The sequence below is a fragment of the Oryzias melastigma genome, linkage group LG15, assembly GCF_002922805.2.
Source record: "Oryzias melastigma strain HK-1 linkage group LG15, ASM292280v2, whole genome shotgun sequence".
Lineage (NCBI taxonomy): Eukaryota > Metazoa > Chordata > Actinopteri > Beloniformes > Adrianichthyidae > Oryzias > Oryzias melastigma.
In genome coordinates, this window is record NC_050526.1 from 11565912 (window position 1) to 11591210 (window position 25299).

Sequence of the window (25299 nt, forward strand, 5' to 3'; positions counted from 1 at the left end):
TTCCAAATAAGAGACACTTGTCACATTCAAGGAGACGAATGGCTTGTATGACATGTCGACGTGCAGGGACCATTCATTTGCCTGTTGCTTGTAAGCTGGTAATTTTCCACCAGCCACGAGTGGGAGTGGTTACATGCTCATGAACGCACGGGGTTAGAAATCGACCTGGAGGAAAATGTAGTTTCCTGAGTGGGAAACTGAGCCCAAAATGCTTGATTACAAGTCGGTTCATGTCAGGAGCAGCTAAAGGGGGCCACGGAGGAAAATGGGGAGTTTTTAAGGACGTTATAGAGCTTTATAGTGGGTGCACCGCTGTCAACGGAGGATGCAAACATGACAGCAGTTTTTTTCTCCTCTGCGGTCACGTGGTCGCGCGCGCTACTTGATGGAAAAATACTGGATTTGGTGTGTAGTGGCGATAGTACACAAGCCTGTAAAGTCATTTGGAAAGGGCTTTTGAAAGGCTGTTGTAACGTTTACCCAGCAACACTGTTCCCCACTCCTTTCATTGATATTATTCCCACCCATATGTGCGGTTATTTCGCGCTGTGCACTAAAATTTTTGAGTTTACAAACACTATTAAAAATGGTATCAGGAGGCATTTAGAATATCCAATGTATCCAAACTTTCGAGGAGCATGCAGTTCATTTTGCTTTTTGAATAGATAATGGAGAAAACTCTCCTTGTTTCACCCATCTGTCATGCTCCTGCCCTTGGATTTGTGTCACGCCTGAGACAGGCAGCCTACATGTGAGCTCCTGTTATTAACAAGTAAGATTTCAAAGCCTATTATCTATGGATGCATTCATGAACAGCGCTGGCTTTGCCCTCTGCATTCCTAGAATGGACCACTCTCCACTTGAAAGGCATCACACATTGCTAGAAAGAAACAGGTCAGTCCACTTTTGAGGAACGAAGGGAGTCGAAGTTGTCTAAAGTCCATTTTTTGCACATTAAAAGATAAGAGTGTTTCATAAAGAAACAGCCATGCCCGCTCTGTGTCAGATCTCTACAGCAACTGTTGTGGTTGATCATTTACATGTGGCGCATGCTTACAGTGGCATTCACTTGTGACTTTTTTGTGACATTGACATTGCAAACAAAGGACGGCAGGTTCATTACTTTTCTTTTTTTATGTGCGTAGGACAAGAAAATACAGAGAAACTGCTGAGGATTAACTTTGCTCAACTCAAACTCTTGATGCCACACCAGCAGCAGAAAGTGACTTTCTTCAGTTTATTTTTAATTCACTCAGGAATGTGTAAAAAACTCACTTCATGACAACAGATGTGTAAATGAAAGTTTCTTACTTTATTTACATTTTTATATCTATTCAGGGTTAGTCAGGTCCCTTCATTCCTTCACAGACAAATGAGGCTTTTTTCTTCACTGCTGGAATTTATCGTCAAACATGTGTGAAGTTTGAAAGTAAGCAATCCCAGTCAGGCACAGGCTGGTTAAATCTTGTTCAGTCTGGTTGGACCAGTGTAGACCATTTACATACTGTATATTCTCATTGCACCATAGCAGGGGGGCTGACCTCTATGAGGCAATCCACAGAGAAAAAAAAAGACTATTTGTTGCAGAGCCTCAGATTGCTGCATCGCCTGAATCCTGCACACTGGCCAATGTCTCTGTGCATAGACTAGTTTAGCGTTTCCTTGGAATCATTTCACAATAACACCAATGTATCATCAATCCACATGTTCAAGGTTAAAAAAAAAACTAGAAAACTAATATAAATGTTGTTACTGTGCTGGGTATTTATCAAAAGTTTATAAAAATAACAGAAAAGAAGTTTATATTTTATTTTTGCATAAGGCAGTATAGGCTGAACATCACAGCATTAGTCTGCAGTGCCCCTCGTTAAACTGACCTTCTATTTACGGTCCCGGAGCGCCCTCTGCTGGAGAAGCAGTGGTCCTGCGCTCAAACTTCCTGTGACAGCTTGTTACCACAAATTTCCAATATGATTCATAACTTTTAATTAGTAATTTATCTAAAAAACGGTTTAAAAAAATGTTTTTAACTGAGTGGAAAGTTTTTCTATGAGGTTAATAGAAGTGGCTTGCAGCACTCAATTTCACATTTTTTTGAAGAGCTATTGGAAAATGTTATATTTTAAAATCAATACAAGTAAAATTACATAAATAGATAAAATACATTCATATAAATATGAATATAAACAAATAACAAAACAGTTTTTAGCAATAAATGTATCATAAAATGTTAATATAATTGTAATGATAATATTGCATAATACAATGTGATGCATAATGGGTTTCTATTGACACATGAACATATTCTTTTGGTTTTCTTTTTATTTTCAAAGTCTATTAGCAATTTAAACATGTATTTACTTTAGATAATCCAGTTATAGAAACAGCCAAGTTCTTCTCAGTATAATGTCACCAAAACTTTTTTTCACCATCTTTAAAGTTTACAATAAAACTTTGTTTTCTGAATCTTTACTCCTATCAAGCTTTCTGTAATGGAAACTATAATGTAATAGAATTCAGCGTCTCTCTTTTTTCCTCTTGCAGACTTGTGAATTTAACATATGGACATTTTCTCAGAAGCTGCAGCAGAATCCGTGACATTGTCACTAATCCTCAGTATATGACCAGGGGTCTGCAACCTTTAACACTGAAAGAGCCATATGGTCCAGTTTCTTACAGATCAAAACCCAGCGAGAGCCACTTCCTGTTTAGAAAAACACACTTCATTTATGCTTTTGTGGCCATAAAACCATTCATTTCTTAAAACATAGCTCACAAATATAGGTACAAATATGAAATTATAACAACGTTTCTATTATATTACTTTTACAGCAGCACATTCAGGTTACTTTCAAAATAAAATACATTGTGTGACAAATTAAATCCTGTTGCAGCAGATTTACTTGCAATTATATTTTGAGAACTTAGTCTCCTAGCAGCAACTAGACGTAAGAGTTTTAAAATGAGAAAAGATCAAGATTTTTACTAACAAACCCATTATTTATTTAGATTGTTTGATTTTTTTTTTCAAAATAAAAGAGCTAAAATGGAGGGAGGCTTTAAGTTGCAGACCTCTGGTATAGAACGTTTATTAATGCTGAATCCCACATACTTCAGATGTAATTCCAAATCAATATATAGTCACAAAAAATCTGGAGAGTATTATGTTTCATAAGGTCATTAAAAAATGTTTTTAAGACAAAGGAGCAAGAGTGACAGTAACTAGCCTTTAGTTTGGATCCTCTTATGTATCAGTTGTGCTTGTCAGCATGGACGCAGGTGGCTGAACATCATGTAATGAGGGTTTTATCTTGCCTCATTATTTTGACTTCCAACAGTGTGGGGACTTTTTTTTACCCCCTACTGCACTTGGGTACCATTTTTCATTTTTAACACTCCACTAGTCATGCTGGGAGGCATCAAGCCCCATTACTCACAGCTTCCACATCTCCCAGTTTCAGGCTGGACACTGTCCCACAAGTCCACTGAGCTCCTCATGCCAAGTTATTACCAACAAACGTTAAGCAGTGACAAGCAGGGTCTTCCAGATTCCACGATATGAATCATCAGCCAGCATCCTCACATGACTCAACTGCATTATTGTTGACGTCACCCTAAACAGCAACACACAGGACTCAGAGCGGAAAAGATGCACATTCACAGGCTGTTTACAGACATCAAAAGCCTCAAAAAGACTGCAGTTTGAGAATTATACACATTAGGATGGGGTTAATGTTAAATCATTAAAAGTGACTTCTAATGAAATGTGTTGTGAAATGTAGTTACAGAAAATATTCATGTTATTGTCTTTCTCTTGTCACATCTGTAATTTTAACTCCACAACTTTCACTGTTTCTTAATAGTTTTGCCCCCAAGGACAAAATTTCAACCACTTAAATCTGAATGTTTCTGAAATTAAGCTTTATTTTGCAGACAGCTGATGACACTAAAAACTGTTTAGAGAAAAATAAATAAAATTTTACAAACCTGTGTTTGAATGTGTTTTTGAACTTTTCTTGTTGTTTGCATGGCCTTATCCACATTACAGAGTCTGATTGTTTCACTTTAAATGAGCAGGTTTTGATGATGCGGTTTATTCAGGATTCAGTTCAAAGTTTTGGATGGAAAATCTCTGGAATATAAAGAGCTAAGAAATACCATTTTTTTTGTTAAGACTCAATTCAAAAAATTATTTTAGAATGTATGTGGCTTTGTTAAAGAAATAAAAACCACCAAAAATAATATGTTTTATTCTTTCATTGTAATAAAAAAGAAATGCATTTTGCATTGTCTTGTTTTTATAATTGTTTTGTGACAAACAAATGAATATATATAAAAAATAAAGAAAAAAAGTGACACCTGAAATAAACATCCACCTGAGCACATCACATCGTTTAAATTTTGTAAATAGTGGTCTTGCTTGAGGTTGAGGTTTTATTTTCACCTGGTAGCCGATCTTCTGCCCTCTCCTGAGCCATTTAATGCAGAAAAAACTGTTGGTTTGTTTATAAAATTTTAGAAAATTTGTTAGGAGAAAATGCTAAACAGCAGGAACCTCATCAGGATGTGACTGAGAACAGTAGCTGTTTAGTCAGAATCAGATCTCTATAGATAAGTGGTTGGAGATCCTGTCTTTCATGATTGTTATAATCTTATCATCCTTCTAAAAGCTTCTGTTTGTCAAAGACAGATCCACTTGTTCTTGATTGATATTTTTCTTTTAAAAAATAAAATTAAAACCCAACTAAGTTTCAGAGCAGGTTTACTTTTATTTAAGCATTCCTGTTGCATTTTTGAAGACGGATTTATTTGAAACATTAAAGCATGTGTTCCTCCTGAGTTTTTATCCCATGTAGGTTATTCTTTATTGTTTTTTCCCCTGACCGTCTTCAAAGCTGAAGCACCCACAGATCAAGGATGATAGTTTGGTTCATTTATGAGGTTTATGGGTAAGATGCTCCTTAACAGTGAGATAAACCTTGTTTTTGTAAACCACTGTTGATATTACATTGAATGAAGATGCCTTGTGTTATCTCTTGTGTTATTTCAAAAGCTAAGCAAAATTTTGGATTAAAAAAAAGACATTTTAGCTCTTTTTATTATTAGGATATATGCAAAACCATGTTTAGCTGTCCAAAAGGGAGAAGGTAAACAAAAATGTGTATTTGTACACACTCTATATACTTTCACATTGGATCTTGAACCATTAACGTCAACTATAGTCAGGCTAAAATTGGTAATTATAGGGAAAAATATACAACAAAAGAAAATATCTTTGCTGATTTGCATTGTTTAACATTTTGAATCAAATACATTTACTGAAGATGCAGCATAGGAACTTTTAATTTGTGCCTTTGTCCAGAGTAAAACAAATGTTATACTTGGAATAAAGTGCTGTCTTCTCGTTATATTTCAAATTTTTGCTGTTCAGTTACATATATCATTAGGAAAAGTGACATCAATATAAAGGAATGTTGTGTTTTTCTAAAGGGTGAAACCAGACTTTGTTCAGACACCGGCCTGAATGGTGCTATGTGACCCCCACTGGTCCATTGGAACTCTTTTTTCCCCATAAACTTTATTGAACATTCTTTCAATTTTCAATTGTTTACATTCACATTCAGTTGTGCATTTTTTTTAAACAATAGGTAACAGAAAACCCTACAAGTACAGTGCAACCGGCACAACATCAATAAACCTTGGTGTTGCAATTTATATANNNAAAAAAAAAAAAAAAAAAAAAAAAAATGCAGTTCTTTTAAAATATTAAATGTTCTTGAAGCCTTCAAATGTTGCGTGTGTTATATTCTTTTATAATATGATTTAAGGTCTAGATAAAATAAATTTAAAAAGGGTTGTAAATTTGACCATTTAAATTCGTGGTCCATAGGAACCATAGACTGTAAAAACATGTATTTATTTAATATACAGTCTATGATAGGAACTCACAAAACCGGACATCAGCTTGTTTTACGTCACTTTAACGTCACCTTCAAAATAAGTGTATGACATTTGCAGAATAAGATTATGCTTCAATTTGAAACAGTTCGATTAAGGCTTATAATTTTTGAAATGTAATAACTGATTCAAAATCTTATGTAAATTTTTAATTCCTTAGACCATCGCAATTAAAATACAAGTCTTAAAAGTCCTGAAATACGCTACAACTTGACAGATTTTAAATTGTTGACGTTCAGTAAAAAAATATTATTGATTTTTATTTTTTGTAAAACCTTAGTGAAGTATGGAACAGGGAACAAAATAAAATATGATTCGCTATGTAATCTTTAAGGTCTATCAACGTCACATTTATTCTGAAAAGTACAAACCGGAAATTAGTGTGTTTTTTTCCACGCACCCAAAACCACGCGCGAGCTGCATGAAGTTACATGAGATAACGGCAGCGGCAAATAATTTAAAACAGAAACTTTTGGGTGTTTTTGACAAAATATTAACAACAATTTAAGTTTTAAAAAGATTAAAGAAAAGGACCGTTTGACTTAACGGATTCGGGAGGAGACGCGGGAGTCACACAACAGGCTGGTTTATAGCTGTTCTGGTTTAAGATAAGGAGGCTAACATTAGCCGACTTGCTTTGCTAAATAACAGTTTTTTGAAGGGAAAACATTTGAGAAAATCAAACGTATGATTTATATTGACGTTTGGGGCGAACGACTTTCGCTTTTGTTTGAAACTTCGCTTTAAAGCAAGTAATTGTGAGAGTCAGGTGGGGATGTCTGCTCCATCTGGTCGTTGGAATAATGAAGGGTCCACAAATGTATCAGGGAACGACTCAGACGACGAGGTACGTGTTACCATCACGCTCCAGCCTTTATTTACTGTGTTCCAGAGCTCAGATGAACTGAAGTCAGTATAGTTTTACTTCTAAATAATAGCCAAATAGAAGTATAAAGTATGCATCCAAAATATGTACATAAGGAAAAATGTAACTGATGATGTGAAACACCTGCTCAAGTGCTGTTTGAGCTTTTAAATAATCAAAATCAGGGAAATTCTGATGTTTCTACTTATTGCAATAAAAAATATTGAACTGACTAAGCAAATAAATATTAGCAACTCTTTGTTTACAACTTTGGAAACAGCCAAGTTTTCACTGAGTTATAGAATTCAGAAATAAAACAACGTTTTTTTTCCTTTTGTTGTGCATAGCCCCAATTTAAAGCTTAGTTTTCTTTATTGGAGCTGTATTTTAACTTAAGCTATCTTCTCTTTCTCAGTAACTGAGGTCATTTTTGTCTTCAATGTTTTACTCGCCATGCAACACTGCAGTTTTACACTCTGCAGGTTTTGCTCTTATTGTAACTTTATTGTCAAAGCTGAGACTAATCAACGAGACCTAATGCATTTGTTTTTACACCGATCAAAAACTATATTTAATATATGCTTATGCATTTATTAGTTTGAATCGCTACAGAACAGATAATGTTTATTCTTTATAAATTTACTCTTAATTAGAGTGCAACTTTCAGAAAAATTACTGAAGTAATTGTAGTAGATATGAACAAAATTGTACTAAGTACTACTGTACTGTCGGTAAGTGTTTGTAATTCATTTACGAGCCATCTCTGGACAGATTGAACAGTTATGTCATCTTGTTTCAACAGACTAAGCTCCCTCTCAACCAGTTCTATCCATACATCCGTTGTGGCCTCTGCTGTGGATTCCTCATCGATGCCAGCACCATCACAGAGTGCCTGCACACATGTGAGTGCTTTACAGTTCAAAGTCTGAACCTGGAGTCTGCAACCTTTAACAGTACAAGAGGAGACAATTCAAGCTTGTTTATCATTAGCTGCATTTCAATTACACATATGTGCAAAACTTTATTTATATTCTAGAAATGTTGAGAAAAAACATCTACACTAATAATTATGTGAACACACAGATACCATCTAACATGATAAGTAAAACGCAGCAATGTATGAGCAATCTTTACTTTTAAAAACTATTGTATTATTTTTCTTTGTTCAGAGAGCCTTTATGGATGGGTAAAAGAGCCAGGTTTGGTTCTGGAGCCTCAGGTTCCAGACTCTGGGTCTAACCCTCATTGTTCTGACTTTCATTGTGTTTTGTCTTTTCTAGTTTGCAAAAGCTGCATCGTGAAGCATTTCTTCCACACTAACAGATGCCCCACATGCAGCATCGTGGTCCATCAGACACAGCCTCTGTACAACGTCAGGTGAGCCACATAGTCTCATCGAGGACAACAACTACTATGATATCAAAGATGACGCTCCTAACCAGGCTTTTATTGTTTGAAGTAATGGAGAAGCCTTCTAGTATTTATGCTTTAAAATCACGATGATTATATTTCGCTCTGGCTTGTAAGGAAACAATACGTAGAAGCCTTCAATTGTACCTCTTTTAGTTCTTTATGTTGTTGTTGTTGTTGTCATTTCCAGACCTGACAGGCAGCTGCAGGATATCGTTTACAAAATGGTTCCTTTCCTGGAAGAACGTAAGTATGAAGCCATCTAACACCTGATCCACTTCAAATGAGTCTTCAGTACCAGCACCCATGACATGCTCCACTTTGGGGGTCTGACATGGGTAGAGATAACACTTTTAACTCCTTGTAATGTATATTTTTTTGTTTATTTTATTAACAGTTGAAAGAAAACAAATATGTAATTTCTACAAGAAAAGAGGTCTCCCCGTACCCAAACCAGGTAAAAGATGCTCTATGCTGATGTTGTCAGAATATCGTACCATGACCTTTAGATGTAGAGCCCATTCTGTGCATGTCAGCTATAGATGATAGAAAACCTGAACTCCTCATTCTCTCCTGTCTGCAGTGGTCCCCTCCCCTCAGGGTCCCGTTGTAGTGAAGAGACAGAAAAGGGACAGCTTTCCTCTGCCTGTGTTCACCATCCCTCCTGAGCTGGACGTGTCTCTACTCCTGGAGTTTGTTGGGTACAAACTTCAAGTCCATAAAATCTATGCAGGCAATTAAAGATACAAAGTCTGAATCAGAATTGTTCTCCCTACCCCTACATGTAGCCCTCCAACAGAGTGATGGAAAAATAGTGTCTCCTAATATAGACGTTACCACCACTCAATGACATCATCGATATTCAGCGGTCATTTATGTTAACGCGAAGCTGCTAGCACGTGGAAAATACATAACATCAGTTTTATGACTTTAAAAAATAATGCCAAAGCAAAAGATCATTACTGTAAACTTCTGTGCTTCAGACCACACCCATGTGAAGATATGTGTTTCTCCTTCACCGCAAGAAGGATGTGGATCCCCTACCGGCGGAGGAATACCCAGCCTTAAGTCACTACATTTCCCCCTTAAAAACAAGTTTGGACACTGCTAAAGCTCCAAATGCCCCTTCGATTGGAACGATAGAGAGGAGCCAAAGGGAATGAATTTGGCCAAACTCTATGATTTTCAAACATTTAAATGTGTTTGACTCCACCTTAAAATATTTAAGTAATCATTATATGTTTTGTATTTATATGTAACCACATTATTTATCACTTCTTAATCAAATATAATATAGATATAATTTCTGCAATTTTCGTTAAATGTTGCAACTTTCAATTGCCTCCACTAGTCCAACACTTTGTCATAATCTTAATTTTAAAGTACTGGACAGTGGGATTGTTCTTCATTGATGCGCTTCTTTGATAAAATCAGTAAGGCTGCCACAAACGGTTTTTTTAATAGTCCACTAATTACAGATTGTTTTTTCTGATTAGTCAGTTAATCGGGTCATGCGCAAAGTGGATGTAAAGCGCACATCTTAAACATCATTAGCTTTAAACTAGCTACAAATAAAAACAAGATGATAATTTATTAAACTTCTAATGAATCGTGCAGCTTCTGTCCTTCATTAGTTTCTGGGATTAAAACAACATTAAATCAAATGAGAGAGATAAAGAATATACTTTCCATCAAACTCATTTCTACAGTTGACCTTTGACCCTACACCATCCATCAAACTCGTTTTGACAGGTGGCCTGCCCCTCAAGATGACATAACAATTACATTTTATATTTAAAGGGTTTGAAGGAGTTTGAAGGAAAGTATATAGCTTATTTGTCTCTCTAATGAGGTCGCCATCTGAAATTATTTTTCACAAAAGATAAAGTTTTGAAAAAATAATAATGAAAAAAAGAGCATTTTTTGGTGCTGGATGCTAACAATTCTGTTCAACTTTACTACACTCTGACTCCATATAGAACAAAGTAATGACTAATCGGCTATTAAATTAGTCGTCAACTATTTTAATAGTCGATCAGTCATTGATTAGTCGACTAATCGTCTATTTTAAGAAAGGAGATGAAGGTTTTCTCATACATGTCTGTTACACTGGAAGAACAGCTCCAACTTCATACAAGGAGACCAAAAACTGCATATTAAAAGTTTGTATTTTTTCTCTGTTTTTTTCCAGAGCAGAAGAGGGAATCTGTGATTTTAAGGTATTCTGTGGTTTAAAGCTTCTTTGTAATAAATGAAAATCTTTTTTTAATCCTCTGATCTGTTAGCATCAATAGTTAACTTTTCTGTTGCTGAATTTGTTCTTTTTTTAGCCACTAGAGAGGAAGTACGTGTGCGTGTCGGGGGAGGCCACGGTCCGCCATGTGGAGCTGTTCATCAGGAAGAAGATGGAGCTGACTTCAACCTGCCAGGTGAGTCTGAGGACAGATTCATCCCAATATCTGGACTAACTTACAGCAAATCAGCTTCAATGATTGCAATTTTTTATGTAAAGTTAACAAGCTCATTAACTTTGACAGTCCAATGTATTTTTAGTAAAGGTTACAGTGTTAACGAACAGCAGAGAAGCAGCGTTTGAGGGTTTTAGAGCGCAGACGTCTGACAGAACCTAAGGAGTGCAGGTGGAGTCTTTAGTGACAGGTGGAGGATTAGCAGCTTACCCTGATTTCCTGCCCTCAAATGTTTGCACGGCTGTAACCAGTCTGGACAAAGCTGGAAGTCACTTTCCAGCTCAGTGACGTTCCTGCTGTGTTTTCACGTTTTCTTTAAAGTGTATTTGATATATGAGGAATCTTCTGTGTTTCCCTTCAGATTCAGATTTGTTTGAATGAATGAACTGTTTGGTTCGTGCACTAATAGAGAGGAATGTAAATGAAAACGTGTTTGGGTGTCTGCAGGTGGATATGGTTTGTGGAGATCACCTTCTGGATCATTACCAGTCACTGAGAGACATACAGAAGTCTGTTGGAAAAGAGGCTCTACAGGTACCGGACGAACCAGCGCTCATGTTGTTTAGCTCAGTTGACTGATACCGGTCCACGGGACAGTCGGTACAGTAAAATAAAACATGTTTTATTTATAATCTAATTCTGAAGGAAGTTTTATTGGAAAAGTACTGGATTCTCTCCACCACATCCAATGCCTGTCGTGGGTCAATCATGTATCAAAAATCCATCTGCCACTTTCTTAAAGCGGCTTCAACCAGCGGCTAAAGTGAAGACAAAAAAACATTTTTTAAAGGAAACAGAAGAAGAGCTTTCAACTTCAAAATAAAATAAACTGGGATTTAGACAAAATTCAGGAATATTTACTCGCATTACTCACAGTTGTTTCCACAGACCATAATAATAAACCAGAATATTCAGGATTAAGGATGTTGCTAATAAAGTTGTTCAAAAGAGGATTCACGCTTAGGATTATATGTAAAAAATACCAGTCTTAGTGACTTTTGTTTTGTAAATATCTGTCACATCTTAATAAAAGTCAGAGGAGGCTAAAGTTATCAGCTGATTTTTTTTTCACTTTGACAGTCATTAGTTGAAGAAACATTACATTTTAATGCTTCTTACACAAAAATATAAAATACACTAAGTTTAAAGCAGGTGCAGATATTTTACATAAAGTGGTAAATAAACTTTACTCTCAAAAGTTAAGAGAAACTGGAAGCTAGAACTTCAGCCCACTTCAGCCCATAGACTGGTCCATGAAAATATTGTCAGACATTAAACCGGTCCGTGTTCTAAAGAAGGTTGGAGATCACTGCTCTAGCTTTGTTCATGAATACTTGAACTCTCCTTTTCATGTTGATGGTCTCTGTTGCAGGACGGTCTGCTGGTTCTACACTTTGGTTTGGTCCTGCCCTCCCAGTCCTGAACACAAGGTGGACTTTATGTTGATATTTTTCTCAACTTTTTGAAGAAAACTGCTTGTTTTTACAGCCACAAATGGATGCCTTAATACTTGTGCGGGACTTGTGGATGAAGCTTTTCAGGACCTGTTTACATGAGAACATTTGTCACAGATAAGCTGTTTGGGTTCCTGAAAAACTGTTTGACATGAACCAACGTAAACCTCAACTCATCCATTCAGGCTTTTATTTATGCGAGTTGAACACAAGCAACACGTTGACTGAAGTAAGGACCACAACGACACACATTTGAATGAAAGTGTCAAAAGTTTCACTGCCATTTTGTTAGAAGTTAGTGCTGCTGTAGCTGAATTAGATTTAAGTTTAGCTTCTTTCAAACTCAACAAGAAAGGCCTCGTCTGTTCTACTGATTTATGCAGGAGCCTCAGACACTCACCTGGGTCTTTTTTCTTCAAGGATTACATGTGATTTCAAGTTAGAAAAACTACAAATACCAAAGACGTTTGTAAACCTCAAAGCTGGGATGTGTCCACAGTAGTGAAAGAATGTGAATGTAAAACTCTTCTTTAGAACACAAATGCTGTTTTCTGGAGGTTTTTCTGCAAAATGACCTTTTGTATTTTCTCAATTTCAAATAAAATAATCAAAAACGTTCTCATTTATTTTGTCTGTGGTTTCAGGGGTTAAGCTTGTTCATGGATATATTTCACTCACTCAAAGAAGTTACTCTGACAGGTAGCCAAAAATAAAGGACCAGATTGTTTTTAAACTGGTTACTTTCTACGTATTTAGAAGAACACCACCAGAACATGTTAAAAGCATCCAAAACATGATTTTTATCGATTAGGGGCTTTATGGCCTTCATATAGGACACAGCGACAGAACTGATAGTTCTCTAAATTCTCTGTATCCACAAATCTCAATGTTTATTTAATAGAATCTATTCAGAGGAAAAAGTTTTCCAAATAACTTTGAGCCACTTGATTTTATGCAGGTTAAAGATCTCTTGTAGAATTTGCATTTAAAAGCAAACATTTGTAGAACTTAAAAAAAATCAGTGTAAACTGTTCATTATGGTTACATGACTAAGAAGAATGACTTGAAAATGATCCACATACATGTGATGGCAGAAACTGCCTGGTAGCTTAAATACCTCCAGATGTTTGGACAGTAGTAGACAGTGTCTCATTGCGTTACACCATCAAAAGTTTAAGTTCAATAACTTATTCAAACTGGTATATTTCAATTGGACTCAGTAGAATGTTCCAAACCAGGGGTCTGCAACCTTCAACACTAAACGAGCCATTTGGGCCAGTTTCTTACCAATTTTTTGTTTTATAAAATTACACTTTATGTTTTTGTGGTCTTTAACTCTTTGAATCCTACATTTATTTACATTTATGGGAAAAAAATACGTTCTTGCTTTCAAGTAGACACTAAATCAAGGTAATTTTTGAGCCCAAGTGGTTTGATTTATTTCATCAATATAATGGGTTTAGCAATTTGTTTATGAATTGTAGCTCATACATCTTTAAGTTAATAAATTATAAGTGTTATATTTTCTATAAATTCCAAGGTCAACTCCATTTGCTTTTAACAGCTTTTGACAATAGCGAATACTAGTTCCTTTGGAAATAAAATACAGTCTGTGCTAGACAAGCTAATGGGTCTGCAACCTTCAACACTAAAAGAGTCATGAGGCTCAGTTTCTCGCTAACAAAAACCCACTAGGAACCGCAAAGTTGCTTTTTACCCTTTAGATAAACAAACAAAAAAAGATTTGTATCTATGTTATTGTTAAGATAAATATAAATGAACTGTTATTCTGCATAAATAACACCAAAGCATAAATATAATTTAATTTTTAAAAATATTAAATTGTTAATAAGTTTTAAGAAAGGTTACCATGACTTCCTTTCAAAATAAAAGACAGTATTATTGAGAATCGTCTCAATGTAGCAAATGTAGTAGAAAGTAGGTATAAATACATAGTTTATTTAATCGTTGTTGGTGTATCTCAGCCAAAAATGAGAAATCTAATGAACAAAAGTTAAATTTAGGCTTATCATGTGACCCCTAATACATTTTCGGCCCATTGAATTGCATTTTTTAATAATAGGGAGTCCACCTTAAAATCTGGTGCACCTTAAATATGAATTCTGCCTGTGATCACTGATCTCAAAAAGGTTTCTGTGTGAAACCCGCTGCTCTAAAGTCTGTGAGAATGTTAGATTTTGGTAAAACCCTCAAGTGATGTTAGACCGTTGTGTGGGTACTGCAGTCGGGAGCCTGGAAGGGCTGGAATGTTAAATGAGGTTTGATTTATACGGTTTGTTTTGATTGATGCGCTCTATATTCCAAAAAATGTGTTTATTTTTTAAAACCAACACAATTGTACTATTCTTCGACCAAAGAGCCACATGTGGCCCCGGAGCCTCAGGCTGCAGACATCTAAACAAGCTCCTCCCCCTCCAGCTGGAGCAGATTTACTTAAATAAAAATGCACGAAAGTCAAACATAGCATGTTTTATTATTATGACTTAAATGCACCATCATCATTTTTCTCCTTCTAATGTCAAATAAAAAACAGGATAGCGCTGGTATAGAATCTTAATATTTTGTTTAAATCTACCATATGCATGTAAATGTCATTATTTACTTTGAGAACTTTGCTTCAGAACAACAGTTAGATGCTAATATTCAGCAGAAGATCAAAATATGAGCCTTAAGTCGATTCAAATAATAAATAACTCTGAAATTAGGTTAAACCTTTTATTTAACTCAGTTATCTGACATGTTAATATTTAAACACAAAACTTTATTAAATCTAATGAGCCACAATGGAGGTACAAAGGAGTCACATGTTGCCCCGGAGCCTCAGGTTGCTGAACCCTGCCCTGATGTGCTCTGCATTTTTTACTTTAACCTTAAAAGTAGTTGCTCAGAATCTTATGTTGTCACTGGAGTTGGATAATTTTACAAAAACAGCAGCAAAGTTCTGTCATTATGGAGCAGTCCTTCCAGTGGCGTACCATCAGGGCCTGCAAAGCCTTAAGTGAAGGCCTAAAATTATCTGAAAAGAAGAATCTAACTATAGAAAAAATTTGTTTTTTTTAATATATATATTTATCCAGACTATATTTTAGATCATTCTTCACACAGTCACAGGGAAAGTTTGACCCTGCGTGAGGTCGGAGGTGTGGCTGTTCACAGAGCTGCTTCCAGGGTTAGTTCAGAAGGTTCAACAAAGGAAATGAGGCTAAAAAAAGTCCAGAAGCAGCAGAGGAGTGCAGCACTGATAAGATTTTGAAGCCTTTTCAGGAATTGTGAGAAGATTCAAAGGAAAATGGCTCATTTAGTCATTTTATTCCACAAATATAATAATTATTTCAGCTTTCTGAATACAGAATTTAATGTTATTATTATTTTTTTTTACCATGAGAAAATAACAATAATTGAGAATAAACTCTTTAAAGTATCAGTTAAGAGTCTAAATCAATATTAGTTTTATTTTTTTAACATATTTTCAATTATATTCTAATATGGTGGAAGTGCCTGAATACTAACTGTTACTTTCCATCACCTTTTAATGGATTAGATCAGATCACATTAGATATCCTTTGATTGCTTGTACAGGTGCAACTTCATTCGATTTAAATAAATTATAAATTAGATAATAAATTATCTGGCCACACATCTACTGTGGAGCCTTGTTTCTGGGTTACTATCCACCTTAAGAGTGTTACAGAAGTAAATGTTGTCATTATAGTCCATAAATAAGTAAAAGCGTACAACAATCCCCACAATCCTACATGAAACACCAATCTATGTCAAACATTTGAGTTAAAATCTGTCCCTGTCTGTCCTCAGGTGTTGGAGTTGATGTCTGCCTCATCCTTATCCTCACCTACATCCTTAAAACTTTCCTTAGCACCTCCTTCTTTCTCCCTCTTGCTGCTCCTGGAGGAGCCGGCTGACACTCGGGGTTGATAGCTGTAGCTGGCAGTCCCGAAAGACATGCCAGAGTTGAAGTGAGTCTCCTCCCCCTCCAGCAGTTTTCTGAGAAAACAGAACCACAAACACAGCCCTGAAGTCAAAACTTTATTTTTTTAAAGAGAAAAACTCAGAATATTCCTAAATACTTTAGAAACCCTCATCAGCCATGGTTATTTTCCTAGGTCTTAATTTAAAGCCCTAATGTCTGCCTCTTCCATATAAGGACTGTTTAATCCAGTACCTGTATGCAGCTATTTCTATGTCCAGAGCCATCTTGACATTGAGCAGGTCCTGATACTCCCTCAGGTGCTGAGCCATCTCACCCTTCAGGTTCCTTAGCTCACTGTCCAGGTGATTAATGGTGTCCTGCAACCATTTCAAAGAGACAAACATCAGAGATCGTTCCCTGGATATTCAGGGTTGACCTTTATCAATAACCACTCCACACACAACCGACTCATTAGACAGTTTTGTAAAGGGTTTTCCGTGTTTGTCACCATCTTTGGAGCTTAGCCGTCTCTGTGAAAAGCCTAAGACGTCCACATCACCTTCCTGTATTTAGCAGGTCCTGGATTAATCCTATACTAAGAAAGCCTTCAGCCGTCTCCACGTCACAGATGCTCGCTGTCAAAGGTCGCAGCCTGAACCGGTAATGAACCTGAATTCAGTGTTGGCCACGCCTCAAAGTAAGATACACTATTTAGCATCATTGACTGTATAAGAGAACTGGACTGAGTGAGCGTGACATCACCAATAGAAGAGTGTTTACTCTCGGTTCCCACAAAATGTGTAGTCAACTCTGTTGCCTTCATTTTAGATATGGAAGTTTTGGAGCCAGATGATTCGGTCTGAGTCAACATTTTTATGGCTACATTTCCCACCAATCAGGGATGAGCTTGTTGGAAGTCCACACCCCTACCACTGAAAGCGAGCTCAAGAGAATCTGTCAATCAAACATTTTGAACATTGGACTCGGGGACAAGGGGCTACCCCTTACTTTTTAAAAAGATCTGTCAGGTCAGTTTATAACTTTAATAACTTACACAACTGGAAATATATCATGATTAAAATTTAGGATTATCAAGAAGAACATGTTTGAAAGAAAGGTGTCCTAGCAAGAATGGTAATTCTGAGAAATACTTAACACCTAAAACAAGTTCCTCAACCTACATACGGAACAGCAATATAGTAAGATATTAATAAACATGGTGGAAAAGAACTTCTAAGACCAAGGATGTTTCTAAGATGTCTCATGAGAATGTTAGCAGAGGTTCTGTAGTTCATCAAAAGAGCACCAAGTTAGAAGACATTTTTTGAAAATGTTGTGCAAATAGTTGGGTTTCAATGGGACTTAAGGCCATTTTGAGCCACTTTTAATTTAGTTTCCTTCTCCCCAAAGCATTGACTGTATGAGAACAAATCTAAGTGGCTCCTACCCCATCATGTTCCAAATAGGAAATAACTGCTACTTCCAAGAAATGGAATGCCAAAATCCCATAGACCTTCACAGAGAAATAAACAGCTATTACTCATTCTATTTGTCAGAATAACCATTTTTTTTGATAACTTTATTTTTTTACATGTTCTTGATAATCCAGATTATGTTTTGGGAGATTTTTTTATTTATAACAAGTTCTCTCCTGATTTGTGAGAATGGTTGCCATAGATATGGTGATTCAGACCAACTTCAAACAATCACTGCATACTGACGTCATAGATCCAACATGGTGGTGTCCAGATTGCAAAAATATGGCAACTAACTTGACTTAATGTCATTGGAGCCAGAAGTAAGCCATTTTCTATGAGTGAGGTCTTACTAACTTGACCAGATACGGTCAATAACCAAATGTTAAGAAATGTGAGAGGTGGGCAAACAGCTGCTACGCGCTTATTCCAGGTCAATTTTAGCCTCACGGTCCGTGGAAGTTCATGCAACATCTGAAACTCGATTCAGTATGAGTGATTATTAAAGAATGTATCAATTTGTAGATTTTCTCACAACTTCATTACGGTGATTCACTGAATTAGTGGAATTAAGGAGCTCAGTATTTTGGAGAAAAAAATTCAGAATAAAAGTTTCTGTCAGGTAATGCTAAAGGAACCATTTCAGGTATTCAGGGTTTTTGGTCAGAAATCCTTCCAGACTCTTCCCAGCACAGCTTTTTAAGGGTCAGAGGAGGCAGGATTTACTGGAGACGTTATCCTGTCTTACAGCTGGGAGCTCCTCGCCGTCTCCTCAGGTGACCCTGGACAGCCGTCTGGGGGAGGGAGGGAGGAGTGGGAATCTTCTCTGCTCAACCCAGCATGAATGGATGGGAACATGGACGATAGGGAAAATGTTAGCTAAAATCAGCAAATCCTGTTAGTTGAGTGTTACAGGAAAAAGTCTTTCAGGATCACTTGTTGAGTCTTTGTCACATATAAATAGGCGACAGCCTGCTGTGTGCGAAAGTCTGCCGGCTTTACCCGGTGCTGACATCACTGACTTGGCCCTATGAGCTGCCTGCTTTAAATCCTATTATTTCATACAGTTGCAGTCAATGATCTCTAAATGAGTCTGCGCTGACCATCCTGGAGCTTTGAAGCTACGTTCACACCGTCTGCTTCCAATGAAAAGTCTATGTAAAAGTGCTTAAATGTGCGTTTCAGGCTTCCACATCCAAAACTAGCTTGTTCATACGTATCTAAACAAGTTTATGCAACAGTTTTCAGGATCTACTTACAAAACAAGCGTCTATTGAGGATGTGTTGAAAGTTAAACCAAATATACTTTGACCAATCAGGGACTCAGATTTGGTAGTGATGTATGGATGGCGTCTCTTCTAATTTCCTCAAGTACCAACTGTTTACATAAAACTGTAGCAAAAGACATTAAACAGTAGCAAAAGGAACAGAGGAAGATGAAGCCCTTCCTTGCTTGTCCAGTGTGAACACCCCAAGGTTTAGCATGTTCCTGAATGATCTTTGGGGTCCAGATGACTACAACCACATATTGATGTGTGATTCCTTCCATGACAAATGTGGACAGAGGTGGACAGGATTTTATGTCTCCCATGGACATTAGTGAAACTCAAAGATCAATGATAAAAGAAAGTTCAGTGCACTGTCTTGTGGGGTACAGATGACCCCACCATTAATGTTAAGAAGCCAAGGAGAGCGGAAGGATTAAAAACTAATGCCTACATCTTCCCAAATCAACACATTTTCATTCCCAAGTAACATATTGACGCATGGTTAAGACCTCTGCATCAAAAACTGACGTTTTGAGTGAGTTTTTTTTTTTTTACACGCTGGCTATTCTCATTAAATCAGAGCTCCCCAACTTCAGAGCCGCAAACTGGTGGCCCGCCACTCTTTCACCGCGTGGCAAATCTGCTGCTCACAACATGAGCTGTCAAACATGTGATGCTGAGTGGAGCAGTCTATCACACATGGAGCACAACATGAACCGAGTAAAACAGGATTTGTGATCATTTCACTATTATCTATAGTTGTTTATTTGTAGTGGATCCTTTCTGTAAGTAGGAAAACATAGGTTTGATGTAAGGGGGGAAAATAAAACATACTTGGCCTTAAAATTCTTCTAATTCATTGTGTTGAGATATAAAAAAATCAGAAAAAATCTAAATCAGGACTTTAAAACTGAATCGAATCGTAGCTTGAGGGAATTGTCACATCTCTATTTCTAGCCCATTCCTGTGGCGATTTATGGTTCTTTAAAGAAATGACTGCAATGTTCAATTCTGTCACTAGAGGGAGCAAAAGAAACACAACACTAGCATGACAAGAGATAAAAAAATTTTTTCAACATAATAATAAGTGGTTAGGCTTCTAGGTTGGTGAAACATTTTTTCTAACTGAAAAAATAAATAAATAAATAAATAAAACAGAAACAAAGCTACCAAGTCGACCATAGGTTATTTTGTTATTGTGTTACTGGTCCAGCCCACTTGAGATCAGATGGGTTAAATGGGGCCCCTCTACCAAAATGAGTTTGACACGCCCACTATGGATTAAACTCTGCCTTCCAGGATATAAGTGAAGTAAGCGGGACGTTTTCTTTCAAATGTTTGCATTTTGGTATGAAGTGTTCCTAAAATTGCGTGGGGCATGTTCAGAACTCAACAGAACTTAAAGATGAATTATGTTGGAGAACCTTTAGAAATGAAAGAAGCTTGCCTGCATGGCTGAGACTTCAGCATTGTGTGTGTCCTCCATCTCCGCCATCTGCCTCTCCAGAGACTCGTTGGCGCCCCTCAGGGTCTCTATCTCCACAGTCTTGGACTGCAGCTGTCTCCTGAACTCTGAGATCTCCTCCCTGCTGGCTCTCATGGCTTCGGTGCTCCTGGTGGCCTGCTCGCTGAGGCTAGCAAACTTGCTCTTGTACCACTCCTCGGCCGACTGCAGGTTTTTGGAGGCGATGGACTCGTACTGGTTTCGTATCTCTTTCAGGGCCGATGTGAGGTCAGGTTTGGCGAGCTCCAGCCCCCCCACGGATACCTGCTGCGCTTCCATCATGCTGCTCAGCTCATCGATTTCCTCTTCGTGCACCTTCTTGAGGAAAGAGATTTCATCCGTTAGAGACTCCACCCGGCGCTCCAAGTCCAAACGAACGGCGGCCGCGTTGTCCACATCCTTACGGAAGGACCTCAAAGTCTGCTCGGCTTCCTCCCGCATCCTCACCTCCTCCTCATACTTTCCACTGAGCTTCTGAAAGGAGAAAGCTTCAGGTCAGACAAAACACACATCCACGTCTAAGCAGTAAACCTGACTCCAAAGACCAACAGGTTTGACCTGCAGCTCGTCCTCCAAGTTGTTCTTCTCGATCAGGATGTGGCCCTTGTCCCTGTTCAGCTCCTCCAGCTCTGAGCGCAGCTCCCTCATCTCCTGCTGGTAGAGCTGAGCGACACGCGACGGCTCGCTTTGCTTCTGTCGCAGCGTCACCAGCTCCATCTCCAACACTTTGTTCTGCTGCTCCAGCTGTCGGACTTTATCGATGAACGTGGCGAAGCGGTCGTTCAGACCCTGTGCAACACCAGACATGATTCTCCATCATCATTCAGTTCTTTGGAAAGCTGCAGACGTTCAGGTCCTTAATCTTGAGGAGTGATGTTTTATTTAAAAGAGCTTTACTAATATTGAAAAAGTGGACACAGGTTACACACCTTGCAACAGTATGGTCTGTTTTAACCAATTTCTGTTGCTGTTTAGTGTAATGCTTTTCAGTTTGAAATGATTTAAATTAAGTAAGATTTGGTTTTACTTTACAAGCTAGAATTTGGGGACTAAAATGATGCCCCTTTTGCCCCCTCTCGCTTAATATGTCCTGGGTTTGGTCTCTAGCCTGACACACAAAGTACCACCTTTCCAAAAAAATAGAATATCATAGAAAAGTATATAATTCCATTAAAAAGAAAACATTCAATATACATCCAAGGCCTACTGTTTAAAGGGTAACCAAACAGTGAAGTTGGAGGCCGACTCCACCCACAGCCGAAATTTGAAAATCCAGTCAGAGGGGTGGGGCTTGGGGGCAGGATTGTTGCTGTTTTTTTTTTTGTTTTTACTTTTTTACAAGCAACATAATACAACAACAAAGTGAATGTCTCTGGGGAAATTTAAATGTGTACAAATTGCAGAAAAACCAACAAACAAAAATCTTAAACATATGTAATACATGAGAAAAAAAAATGAAGATCAATCCAAAAACCTTCGGGGTTCAATCAACTTTTTTTTTTTTTTTTAATAAAATTAGTTTGAATTGCCTTTTTTTTTCAAGTTGTTTGACGATGTGAGGTACTAATGGATTTCATTCCAAAAAATGTTGGAATCTTGGTTTGGAGTTGGACCATTTGGCTTTATGAATATGGAACTTTGCCAATAATAAAAAGAACCGTATAATTTAAATCAAATCTTTGTCTGCTTTGTCAGTAAGGTAACCCAGAATAATTTATTTAGGATTGTTCTCATTACTGGAGCTGCAGATCATGATGCGAAACTTCTGAAACTTACATGGTTTGACCAATCACAAAATCCAACGGTAATACCTCAATTAACCACTACGGGGCAGGAACACATACGGTTTTAGACTAAATTTTCAAGATTAAAACATTTTTTTTTAATTTATCAAAAAAATTGGCAATGACCAACTGACAGCATTTTTAAAGCCCCATTTATAGAGATCAACAGCTAAGAAGAGTTGATTTAGGGTTTGGTTACCTTTTAAGTAATTTAACTGATTTATTTGTTTAGTTGTATAAATTGGGGTTAATAAAACCCATGAAAGCAGGATTTCAGAAAATTATGATAATGTGGAGAAATTTGCCCAAATTTTGCAGGACATTAATGTTTTAAACTAAGTTTCACTAACTAACCACCTACTAAACTCAAAGGACCAACACAGATTCTCCAGATCTCGTTAAATTGGTGATGTTTGGCTCAAATGTTTCTGTCACGATTTGGACACACAAGTCTTAATTTCCGGCTTTGTGCAACCAGAAAGCATGCAAGTGGCATATATAATTATTGCTTGAACCAACAGAAGAAACGTCTGAACTGGACCAAGAAGAAGAAGGACTGGACTGTTGTCTTGTGGTCTAAGGTCCTGTTTTCTGATGAAAGTAAAACGTGTTTTCATTTGGGAATCAAGGGTTTGCAGGAAGACTGGTGAGAAGCAGAAGCCAAACTGCTGGAGGTCCAGAGTGAAATCTATAGTCAGTCAATCATGATTTGGAGTTTAATGTCCAGCTCTGGTGTTGGTAAACTCTGCTTTCTTCAATCCAAATCACTGCAACAGTCCAGCAGAATGTTCAAGAGGACTTCATGATTCCTTCTGCTGAGGATCTGGATGGAGATGCAGATTATCTTCCACCAGGTCCTGGTCCCTGCTCGGACTATTGAAGGATTGAAAATCGTCGTATCCTTTTGAAATTACTTATTTTTCATTGATTTGATGGATCATAACCTGTCCATGATTTTACAAAAACTGATAGGTAAATTATATCTACAATTTCTAGTTTTATTGGTTTTACGTTGGATTCCAATTTATGTAAAAAATAAATACTTGACATAAATTAAGCAATGAGCCCTAAATCTATATTTTATAAAAGTGTATTATCTAAATGGAACTATGGAAATGAATATGTTTCCACGGTTATCTTTTTTTTTTTTTGGCAAAGGGTCGATATCAGGGGTCTACAACCTGCAGCTCTGTAGCCACATGTGGCTCTTCTATTAAAGAAAACTAGTACAAAAAAGTAGTAAAAGGAAAAAAAAGTAAGCTAACTCAAACTTTAACTCATTTACAAGCAGTTGAAGGACAGTGTGTATCACAAGTCAAACCACAACATTTTGACACATTTTTGTGCATCCTGTCCAGCACAAGAAAAAAAAAAAATCAATGGACGTCAATAAGAAAAACCACTATTAAGGCTCACAGAATTATTACACAAATTTTCTATTTTTGAAAAAAACAAGGAATTTTAAGAGTTTTTGAAAAATATGGCAGGGGCCACTAAATTAGTTTGGATTTCATTTTGGTTTGTTAGAGTTACAATTCTGGCAAAGATACACCAATAACAGTGAAATGAACTATTCCTTAAATCACTGCTGACATTAGACTTGGTATTTTTACTGGATGGAGATGATCATATGTGACAGGGTGTCTTTTTTATGAAAGGAACTTCCATCAAAAGTTTCATCCATGCAAAATGAACAACAGTTCATTCATGTTTATCATAGTAGTAACAATAGCTTTAATACAAATCAGTGTCTTATTTTTTTAAAGAGTAAAGGAAGACTTTGTGGCGCCTACAGGGTTGTAGTCAGTGAGAAATTACCTGAATGGCTCTTCCAGAGTTCAAGGTTGCAGACCCCTGGCCTATAACGAGCTACATCAATACTGTAACCAATAGTTCATATTTTTCCTTTTCTGAAAGTTGTTTTTCCCTCCTGAATCAACTAATCTACTTTCATTTTTAAGATGAAAAGTAAACTGTACTACATGTACTGTAAATAACTTAATGGAACTACAAGGACTCAATCATTTAGTCAATCATCAAGTTTAATCCTGATGCTGGAAAACAATTGTCTAGATTTCTGTTGATGTGGCCTGCTGGGAATTATCTGGACACTTGCAGAAACTGACGTTGGTCCTCTTTATCTCTGGCAATTTTTCCTTAGAGTTTCTTCATAATAGTCTGGGGATCTGAGGATATTTTTTTTAACTTTATTTTGTTACCTCTTTAGAAATGGTGATGGATAAAATAGTTTTATAATAATATTAAAGATCCATTCATCCATCCATTCATAAAAGTCCTGTTCTCCAATCTCACCCACCTGCAGCTGCTCCTTCTCGTTTGTTCTAATGACTTTAAATTCATTGTTCACCACGGAGGTTTGGGTCAAGTCGAGCGAGCCGCTCGGAACCGAAGCCAAAGCCGTCGAGGAGCGCCCGACCCGCCTGTAGAGGCCGTGTGAGGGCGCAGTGCTGCGCGCCGCAGCCATGGACCTGAGCCCCGGGGAGGCGCGCGCTGAGCCGCCGCTCAAACGAGAAGAGGAGGAAGCCGGGAACCGCGGAGAGTCCCCGAAAATCTTCTGGTAGGACGACACCGCGTACCTCTCCCCGAAGCTCATCTTTGCTGTGACTCACAAACACTAATGTCGGATTTAAAGAGCTTTACTGGAGCTTAAGGGCTGGAGCGAACCACTTTTACGCACCAAGAAATCTTAACTTCCGGGCTTCTAAATAAATATGTATTGAAATAAATAAATAAATGTGTATAAATGTGTATTGAAAATAAACATTTTGAATAAATGAATTAAGATTGATTTTTTAATGTGTTTGTTTTAGTGACAAATGTATGAGATAAGAAAAAGTTTAAAGTTAACACTTTGCTCCCATCTGCTCTGAAACTGTAATTTTAGGTACCTGAGTGCATTTTTAAGCATTTGTGTTTTCCAAAACACTCAACAAATTCCACAAAATGCATTGTTCTTTTGGCTCCAATGATCTAAAAGGAATAAAGAACTTCTTTTAATTCTATAGTCGTTCTTTTATTTATTTAATATTTTTCTTAAATCTGAAAGAAAACATGTTCTTGGTGTTGCTTTCTGGTTGTCAGGTGTTTTACTATCATAAAATGTGGAGAGATACTGATTTGAAATATATGTTACTATTGTGTTA

The 25299-nt window shown here is 37.1% G+C and overlaps 2 protein-coding genes and 1 long non-coding RNA gene across 3 annotated transcripts; 2 read left to right on the forward strand and 1 right to left on the reverse strand.

Annotated features, from left to right (window-relative positions):
* The first annotated feature begins 120 nt into the window (after positions 1-120).
* LOC112161672 lies at positions 121-5713 on the forward strand. The gene is made up of 3 exons (XR_002921934.2): positions 121-751; positions 844-894; positions 1146-5713. It is a non-coding gene; the product is annotated as an uncharacterized LOC112161672 (long non-coding RNA).
* A 620-nt stretch (positions 5714-6333) lies between these two features.
* Positions 6334-12777, forward strand: pcgf6 (polycomb group ring finger 6). The gene is made up of 10 exons (XM_024297978.2): positions 6334-6805; positions 7626-7725; positions 8104-8200; positions 8424-8479; positions 8631-8690; positions 8817-8934; positions 10425-10452; positions 10564-10662; positions 11149-11235; positions 12074-12777. Exons 1-10 carry the CDS (start codon positions 6734-6736, stop codon positions 12122-12124), a joined length of 768 nt encoding a protein of 255 aa, XP_024153746.1. The 5' UTR covers positions 6334-6733; the 3' UTR covers positions 12125-12777.
* Positions 12778-14815: 2038 nt separating this feature from the next.
* On the reverse strand, positions 14816-24815 carry LOC112162117 (alpha-internexin). Its single transcript, XM_024297776.2, has 5 exons — positions 24453-24815; positions 20910-21140; positions 20295-20825; positions 16357-16481; positions 14816-16178 (listed from the first exon to the last, which is right to left on the reverse strand). The coding sequence occupies exons 1-5, from the start codon at positions 24747-24749 to the stop codon at positions 15986-15988; spliced, it is 1377 nt and encodes a 458-aa protein (XP_024153544.1). The 5' UTR covers positions 24750-24815; the 3' UTR covers positions 14816-15985.
* Between the last annotated feature and the right edge of the window lie 484 nt (positions 24816-25299).

Excerpts from the sequence above, each read along its gene's own strand:
- pcgf6 (XM_024297978.2), top strand. The coding sequence starts at position 6,734 with ATGTCTGCTCCATCTGGTCGTTGGAATAATGAAGGGTCCACAAATGTA. Across the intron at positions 8,691-8,816 it reads TCTCCCCGTACCCAAACCAG|TGGTCCCCTCCCCTCAGGGT; the intron begins GTAAAAGATGCT and ends TCCTGTCTGCAG. Across the intron at positions 11,236-12,073 it reads TTGGAAAAGAGGCTCTACAG|GACGGTCTGCTGGTTCTACA; the intron begins GTACCGGACGAA and ends TCTCTGTTGCAG.
- LOC112162117 (XM_024297776.2), bottom strand. The coding sequence starts at position 24,749 with ATGAGCTTCGGGGAGAGGTACGCGGTGTCGTCCTACCAGAAGATTTTC. Across the intron at positions 21,141-24,452 it reads ACGAGAAGGAGCAGCTGCAG|GGTCTGAACGACCGCTTCGC; the intron begins GTGGGTGAGATT and ends GGTGTTGCACAG. Across the intron at positions 16,179-16,356 it reads ATAGAAATAGCTGCATACAG|AAAACTGCTGGAGGGGGAGG; the intron begins GTACTGGATTAA and ends CTGTTTTCTCAG.